Below are 9,339 nucleotides of genomic sequence, written 5' to 3'. Positions count from 1 at the left end.
ATTATCAGATTTTTGTTTAGGTAAAAGAATTTCTGACATTTTGACCATTTTTGAAATCTTCCTTGACAACAGCTGCCTGGACAGTGAGTCCCTGAGTCGACAAATGCAGCTACACAGCTGGTCTCACATCCAGCCAATTAGCTCAGCGAGTTAGGAGCTGGTTCTTGGTGTCAAGGGTTGTGTGTTCGAGACCCAGCAAGGGTGATGATGGTGATGATGAGGATGATGACAGATCAAAATGTCAGATGTCCTCAATATGAAACACAAGACAATCGTCCTGATGGTGGCATCACAGCAAGCCTCTAAATTAAATAAAAACAAATAGCTTGGACTGGACCATTGGTGAAAGCTAACTGAATTTTGCATAAAGGTCCAGTCTCATGCCAGATTACTTCAGCTGTAAACCCAAGCCAATAGTCCTGATGGTGGCGCTACAGCAAGCGTCTAAAGTTAAAACTTTGAAAATTCATAACAAATCAACCTGCTAGAACTTCACACTTTCATCAAACTGTAGCCCCAGTACTAAAGAAACTTTTGTACATTTAAACCTATTAAAAATTATGAAGTCACTCTGTTTTTTTTTTAAACTGTAAAACGTATGAAGACCTCCCACAATTTTTGCCTCCAGTGCATGAAAATGTTTGACTGTGAACACTACTGTAAACATATAGCCTACCTGCAAATAAATAGATAGATAAATAAATCTTCAATGTTCATGAAAAAATTGAACATTTTTTAGAGTCATGGTAGATGATGTTTGACAAATATCAGAATTTTACCTAAAAAACTGAATTTTTGAGAACATTTTGAATTCTGCTCTCATGTGAATAATTGCAGTCAATGCATTTTTAAACATTAGTTATTCACTTATGGAGCAAATGAATCATTTTTAAAAACAAATTACCAACATCTCCATGCTGCAATATGTGTATTTTCAGATTTTTGTCTTGATAACTGAATTTTTTACAGTGGTTTCAAATCTGCCTGCACAGCAGTGATTGGCTTAATTAATTTGTCAAGCCACTGTTATAATGCCACTTGCCAATTATCTCAGAGTGATAGATGACAGTCTTTGGTTCCAGAAGTTGTGAGTTCAAGCCTCAAGTGGTCCAAAGTGAACATTGTTGTCAACTGTCTTGTCTTCCTATTCTCCTGTTTGTTGCTCAGAATTGCCTAAATTTGCCCAAAAATAGCCCGGACCAGACCCTAACCCTAACCCAGTAATAATCTGGAGAAGCGCACGTCGCCGCGACCAAATGTGGGAATGGGGCCAGAAATTGCACTTGTGGAAAACAGATTTTCCACAAGTGCGAAGGAAGTCCAGGAGGGAGATAAAAGCACGTTTTGTCAGTTCAGAGGCACCCCGAGCCATGTCGTTGGTCCCTACGTGCATAACTAGTCGGGTAATGGAGGACGGGAGAGACTGCAGCAAACGAGGAAGTTTTTCCAGGATATCCAGGACTGTGGCACCGGGGAGACAACAGGTGGTGGCGTTGAAAAAGCGGATATTTCGTGTAATGGAGTTCCCAATGATCAGGGTGGTTGGTGGAAAGAGTGGGCGAGGATGAGGTTGAGCCGGGAGGGATGGTGGTGATCCAGCGTCTGGGGCGTGTGCTGATGGCAGGATCGGTGACTGTGCCCGGCAGGATAGGTGTTGCAGTGGGTCGGCCGCCCCGGCCCCAGGAGGAAGAGAGTCCGCCAGTGATGTCGGGTGGCGCACGCCTCCAGAGCGTCGGAGAACGGCTTCCTTCAGGAATTTGCGGCGAGAAGTAGAGATGGTTGTCCTGGAAGACAGCTGGCGATCCGTGACCGAAGCACATCGGCTCCGGGCACCGGCGGGTAACGGCGGGGAAGAGCTAGCCTCGGGGGAGCTAACCTCCCTCACCGCAGGTGTAGGGCCAGCCATCCTGGACGTGGAGCCGCGTGTGAGCTCCGCTAACACAGGAAGACACGGAGCTGTCTGAGCAGCTACAGCTGGATGTTTCTGCTCCAGCTTCGCAAAAACTTGACACAGACTGAAGTGAATGCAATGATAGGCAGGTATGTTGTTGAGAACATGCTCCTGTTATCAACAGTTGACTCAGACTCCTTCAGAACACTCACTGGCAAAAATATCGGGGAGAACAGGATCCGGTCCGCCATGCAGGAAGACATTTTCTAAATACATGGATGCAGAGTACGCTAAAATGAATGCTGAGCTCAAAAAGGGGGAATAATTAAAAGAAACACAATAGTTACTTTTCCTGGTAACTAGTTACTTTTATAGTGGAGTAATTCCATTACTAACTCAGTTACTTTTTGGAAGAAGTAACTAGTAACTATAATTAATTACTTTTTTAAAGTAACGTGCCCAACTGACTATTTTAATAATAATAAACAATAATGATTGAAAGCAATCATCAAAAGAAGGGTAGGCTACTTAAACGTTCAGCTCAAACGCTGCTACAGCTGCTAGTATGAGGAATATTGTATGCCAAGTGTATTTCCTGTGGTCTGTCAGCTGATAAGAAGAGCCTCTTGGAAATTATATTTAAAAGTTATCCATCGTATAAACATCCATCCATCCATTATCGTCCGCTTATCTGGAGCCGGGTCGCGGGGGCAGCTGCCTGAGCAGGGACACCCAGACTTCCCTCTCCCCGGACACTGCCTCCAGCTCTTCCGGGAGGATCCCAAGGTGTTCCCAGGCCAGCTGAGTGACATAGTGGTGTGACTATGTCGTATAAACAAATGAAATTCATTAAAGCAAGTCACCTGGTGTCCTCAAAGTCACACTATGCATCTTAGACAGATTATTCTGTTGGCACTCAGAGGTTCCAGTTTTTCACCAGGTCAGGGTCTCTCCTCTCCTCCTCTGGAGCTGGTTTCAGTTTAGCTTTAATGTGTATTTTCCACTTGCGCATGCACAAACAGCTGTTGCATATGTTTGGAGAGGGGAAACTGGCCTACAGCGATCTGGCATCGCTTGCTCTAAAAAGACCTCAAATTCAGAATACAACATAGCAGTTTCCAACAACAAACGTACCCACCACAGTTTACCCCCTCCTGACCTCAACGTTGAGGGTTCTCCCAACATCCATCCGCTGACTCCCCCAGACAACAGAGGTCTGTACATCACTGTGGCTAGCAATGATGATGTCATCAGGGACACTGACCCCTCCTCTGTGTTTGACTCTTAAAGTTAAACTTTTGCACTGACACAAACTGCATGTTCTCACACTTTTCTCCCCCTTGTATGGCCCCTTTGACACTCATACAGATAATTTGAATACAGCACTGTGGAGCACCCTGGACTCTCTCAAACCTCTTAGGCAAATAAAAATAAATAAATAATTAAAAACATTTCATAAAAAGCATACACCCATCCTCAGAAGGAACTGTCAAAATCTTGAGCTGAAGTGGCGTTTTACTAAACTTTGAGTGTTCTGTCTTACCTGGAACAACAGCCTACTAAAATATAAACGTGCACTCTCATTCAAAAAAATGTACTACTCTAGGCATATCAACACAGAAGCATAACCCATAAAATTGACACAGTTAGAGATCAAATTGATGATTTGCTCTCTCAGCAATGTCTGGACTCCACCCCTTTGAACGTCCCCTCCTCTGCTCCCCAGTTGAACAGCAAACTAAGCTTGAAACAGTCTCACTCAGTGCCTTCACCAACTTGGTTCACACTGCCAAACCTTCAACCTGTCTGCTGTCTCTCCTCTCCCTGCCCTCACTGCTCAACATCATCAACACATCACTCTCCAATGACGTGGTGCCCTCAGCCTAAAAAAACTGTTATTAAACCTCTACTCAAATAAACAACCTTTGATCCAGAAATCCTCAAAAATGACAGACTCATCCCCTTTCCTTTTCAAAATCTGTGAGAACGGTTGCATACCAGGTTATCAATCATCTCTCTAATGGAGAGGTAATAACCTCCATGAACCCTTTCAATCCAGCTTTAGATCAATCCCCTCCACCAAACAGCATTTACTAAAGTGACCAATAATCTTTCCATTGACTCAAACCAATCCTCTTTGCCTCGCTATCTGGAGCTGGAGTGTAGCTTTTGACACCACTGACCACAGAATCCTCCTATATCGGCTTGAGAACCAAATTGGTCCATCTTGGTTCAGTTCATATTTAGAAGTTAACTGTTGTTTTTCCGATTTTGTGTGTGACACCAGTGCTTCCACACCAACTGTGCTCAAGTTGAAGGTCCTCTTGCAAAGCACACTGCGCTTCCTACTCATTATTAGGTACGACTTTTAACCAACTGAATTCTGGTTGTTCAAGCCAACACTTAAATTTACACTTTCCCATAGTTGTAGCTGATTACGCTGTTGAAGTCTTTTCGGAACTGGCGAAGTGTACGGCAATAAAAACTGAACAGCCTGTTGGCAAAATGCCACTTATGTTTCTGGATACTTCATGTCCTGCTCATGACAGGCACCAGACTACTTTTCACACTGTAGTTTGCATGTAGAGGTGGGTGCAATTCATTGATGTGGCGATGCATTGCGATGCGTCACGTGATGATTTGGCATCGATTAATTAATGTCGATGCTTTGCCGCAAGACCGGAACAAAAAAAACGTAACCGGAACCTTAGAGCGCGCGCCGCCCGGACTGTTTAGTGAGTGGGACCACAACAAACGGAGCAGTAACGTTAGTTTCGGTTAGTGGTGCGCACCATGGAGCCGCGCTACAAACTCCCTCACCGATGAGTGTGAGTGCCACTCTGCTCTACTGTGTTTGTGTTGTGTTCACCTCACCTGACTGAATACGTTCACATGGATTAAAGTTCTCCGTCGCTACGACAGATTTCCGTCATTCAAACTTCACAGAGGCGACTTATAGAATCATTGTAGATCGGAGGAGAACAAGTGTTGGCTGATTTTTATTGACAGATTGTCACACTCTGCAGCCAATGGTATCGTTAACAGTGTGTGCTGTCTGACCAATGACAGTGCAGTGACCCACACAGGGCGGGATGTAAACACGGAGCAGCACTAAAGTTTAGCTGCTTAGCTAGCAAGGACTCGTCGCGCTGCTACGTTATCAATTAGTTTTTGAGTTTAGTCAACACGTGAGAACTCGTCTGACACGGAGAGTCTCCTGTTGTGTGCTACATGTGTGAAATAACAACTATAGTCTGGACTTTGTCTGCAGTGTATCTGTGTAAACGGCTTCAGCGTCCCTCCCCTCTGGCACCGTCAGTTACCATGGTTACAGGAACGCCCTGAAACGTCATAATGATGATCAATAAGAAGTTTTTGGTTAGTTTGACTGTACAAAATCATGAATGTAGCCTGATTGTAGCTCAATGCTGAAATCTTGTATTATAACATATAGAACAAATGTAAAGCCTCAGAGCTTCTTTGATTATAACAGTATGTTAGTGATGACAGAAAGGTGATAACTCGCCATCAGACTGACAAGGCTGCAAAAGTTGTTGTTTGTATGATGTATTTTTATGTTAAACGATAAGAGGCTCACTTTAACAACATTATTAATAATAATAATAATAATATTAATTAATGATGATGAGAAGAAGAAGAAATAGTAGAAAAATAGCGTACTGAAAAGTTCTGTAGATGGTTGATTATTTGAAAGAGTAAAACTTGAGAGAAGCTTGGGGGGCAAAAAAAAAGGCACAGTTTGATTTCATAGATTGAAAATTACATTGAAAAGAAAAAAAACATTTTAAGTGTGAATAGAACAGCTGTTCAGATCATCCTCCTGTAAAACACTGTTGGTCAAATATTTAAACTTGATGTCTGCATTAGAGAACATGGTGTGGGGTGAGGCTGTAAATTAGTGTTGCACGGTAAACCGATACTAGAAGGGTACCGCGGTACCCAGCTGTTAAGAACAATACTTCTTCATGTTTTATTAGTATCGGTACTTTATGAACTTTGTGCGACAGCAGGGCAGTGTGTAGGTGTGCAGCTTCTCTCTGCTTCCTCACTGCCTGCAGCCAGAGTGGGCGTGGTTTCATGTTGACAGACAGTCACAGCGCAGAGCGAGACAGACGTGGCTGAAAGTGGCATGAGTGCTCCTGCCAACCGTCCTCGGCTTGTAAGACAGTAAGGGCAAGCCCACGGACACCACAAAGCCCGTCTGTAAACGATGCTTTAAATCCGTAATGACCACGAGAGCCAACACATTCAACTTGGCGGAACATCTAGTGACAGACATGCGGACATGTTCAAAGAGTTCAAATAGCTGCAGGTTAGCGATAGATAACATAAATAGCCCCCGGATGGAAGTCAAGCAACTGTTTTTTTTGTGACAAGCGAACTATTTTCACCATCAGAGTTGCACGAGGCATTCAGGGGTAAAGCTAACTGTTTAACAGTCCGATGTGGTTCCACACATCTCTGTATGCAAACACAACGTTCACACTGGGAACATGAACTTTACCAGAACATGCGCTGGTGTTCTCAAGTATGCTGATCAACAACACCACTAAGTCAATCAGTACTAGTTATATAATCATAGCATGTGCATTTTTGTCAATAATTTATAATATATATTGTAATTTATATTATTAGAAAATGGTCTGATTCGAGCAAAGACCTTCACCAGGTCTGGGTCCTTTGTGTTGTACTTTATGCACCAATGTAGTTTGCAGGCTAATTTGAACTTTATCAAATGAAATGCAAATTGCAAATTTCCCCTTTGTGGGACAAATAAAGTATTCAATAAAGTCTTATTTTATGAATTGCCAGATTTACAGTTAATGTCATTGATGTTCATTTTTTATGCTAAATAAAATTGTAGTTAATGTGCTGTTAATTTTTTTCTACTACAAGCACTGAGCTTTTAATGGAAAATCAGGTTATTTAATAATCTGTGAGAGCAAACAATACAAATGAACAAAACAAGAAGACACTTGTCTTCTTGAAGACAGAGATTCTTGTAATCACATTGGCAGCTAAGTTACCTATCAAACTGAAATAATAACAACAACAACAACAACAATATTGTATTGAAACATATTTTACAAAATATATTTTTTTATTTGGACTTTTTAAGTTTATGTGTTTTAATTAATAAAAAGAAATAAATCATTTTAAGTTCCACATTCCACAACATTTTATTCCATTACTTTTGATGATGTTTTAGTTTTCCGCCATGGTATCGTTTCAGTATCGGTATCGAGATAATTTAGGCAGGTATAGCACCAAAGTCATAATTTTGGTATCGTGACAACACTACTGTAAATCTTATCTTATTCTTTTAGCACGTGTCAAGTAACGTGCCTGTAACATGTTTCACAAATTACAAATTGGGAATATGACTTTGCTACAGCTCGAAAAAACATTCAGTCAAAAGATGTTTTTTTTGCTTTAATCCATGAGTTCAGTTGAATTATGCACTTTTGTTCAGAAGAATGCAGTTTGTTCCCTTGGAATATGGCAGCTTTTTTGTTCCATATTCCAGACTGAATAAGTTTCCATTTTCCATTAAATAAATCTGATGGAAGTACATATCTTGTTTACTTGAATTGATGAACTCATTAAATCCAGGGCTTGACTGTTTTCAGTGTTTTCCGCCAATAGAGAGGGCTCTCGTGCAAGTGGAGCTTTCCCTGGTCAAAGTTAAGTAGGTCAAAGTGCAAATGTTTACATAGTCATAAAATTAATATTTTGTGTCTTTGAAAAATACAAGTCAAATGTTCAAAAAACCTTGTTATTTACTTAATGAGTGTAGTTTTAGAGGAACTGAGTTAATTGATAGGCTATTTATTTACAAATGTAGCAACAGATGAAGACAAAATCATTCTTGTATGGAAAAAAGTATTAAAAATTGCAATAATCGAAGAATCGTGGTACCAATAATCGAATCGAAAATCGTTATAATCGAAGCTCCCATAATTGAAATCGAATCGTGAGGTACCCTTGTTGGAACACCTCAATTTGCATGTACATCATTTTTTCCCAATGTACTGAATAGGTTCTTTCAGGAAACTAAATTAGCTATTTTTGACCACATGGTATCCCTTAAACTTAGTTTGCATTTGAAAACAACCAGTGATTACCTCTTTAGTGTAGAGCAGGTCGCCCATCACATTTCCTGCCAGGCCAGAGTTGTGTCGGGGAACCATCTCTCCCTGCAGCTCCAGCAGCAGCCATTCTGGAACACTGCTGCCATCCACACTGCCTCTACAGGAAGAAATACACCCCAGCAGTTGTACAGACAACTGTAAAAAACTTCATTGTAAAAGTAAATAATATTATGCTCTGAAAACTGTAGGAGATGGAGCCAACAGTGTCCTACCAAACTCCACTCAAACATTAGCATCCAAAACGTAGACAGCACTGTCGGTGTTTAAAAGTAGACAGTACAATATAACCCTTTTTAACGTCATTATTCGTCCCCCAGACAACATAAACTTTAACCAACGTTAGCCTGCCTTTAACCCCTTATATAATCCTAATACTAATGTACAAGAAAGGAGAGGATACAGTTATTTCACCATTCTTACCGTATGAGTATTTGAACCATTGTCCTGACAGACCGTTAATAGGAACAAAATATTACATAAAATGGCTTCAGTACAGCAGCCTCGATAACAACAGCGTTCAGTCTGCGCTCATCACACAGAAGTGTTTCCCGCCAGCTGTGCGTAATGCCAGTTGATGACGTATTTCCGCTAGTGATTTTCACTACAGGACACCCGGATCGGAGAACACGGAAGCGGAGGAGAGAGACGAGTTTGAGAGAGTGGCTGTGTCCCAATTCAGGGTCTGCACACTTCAAGGACCCGCCCTTTGCGGTCTCACCGAATGAGTGTACTTCGGTGCGCCCTGCAGGCCGCGTCAACTTTTGTTAAATGGGACAGTCTAGCCTTCGGAGCATTTCCTGGTTGCGTCACTAGATGTTCCCGCCCCTACCTGTACGTCACTATTTCTGCAGCCCAGGTCCGCAAAGTGACAAGTTTGAAAAGTTTCACTGTCAGATCTGTTTGAGCTTCAGGAATTCCTGATTTCCTTTGTAATCCTCCTGCTTGTGGAGGAAGAGGAGAAGCGGCTCTGGTTTATCTCCGGCTGAGAGGACCGTGGAGAGGGAAACCTGTTATTGATCCCACAGTAATGTTATCAATATTATCATTATTAGCTAGCTAACAGTTTGGGGTCATTAACATACATTACATTAATGTAGACATATAAACTACTGATCGCCAAATATGGTTTTATTGCGATTTTTAAGGCATTATTCCTATTTAAAGTGTTTGGTAGATAGTTTTGTTTGTTGTAATGATTTATTATTATTATAATTATATTGTGAAATTGCCTCTTTCTTAAAACATTCTTAATGACCTGGCAGCTGTCGATGGAGT

General features: G+C 41.5%; 1 protein-coding gene across 1 annotated transcript in view; it reads right to left on the bottom strand.

Annotated features, from left to right (window-relative positions):
- Window positions 1-8,829, bottom strand: part of chtf8 (CTF8, chromosome transmission fidelity factor 8 homolog (S. cerevisiae)) — a 10,658-nt gene extending 1,829 nt beyond the window's left edge. Inside the window, exons 1-2 of the mRNA XM_030424584.1 lie at window positions 8,485-8,829; window positions 8,038-8,161 (exon numbers count right to left, since the gene is read on the bottom strand). Coding sequence (XP_030280444.1) covers window positions 8,038-8,161; window positions 8,485-8,504 — 144 coding nt within the window. The 5' untranslated portion in view covers window positions 8,505-8,829. The remainder of the gene's footprint in view (window positions 1-8,037; window positions 8,162-8,484) is intronic.
- Between the last annotated feature and the right edge of the window lie 510 nt (window positions 8,830-9,339).

Source organism: Sparus aurata, chromosome 8, assembly GCF_900880675.1.
Source record: "Sparus aurata chromosome 8, fSpaAur1.1, whole genome shotgun sequence".
Lineage (NCBI taxonomy): Eukaryota > Metazoa > Chordata > Actinopteri > Spariformes > Sparidae > Sparus > Sparus aurata.
Note: the sequence above shows the minus strand (reverse complement) of the source record. Positions and strands in the feature narration are given on the sequence as shown.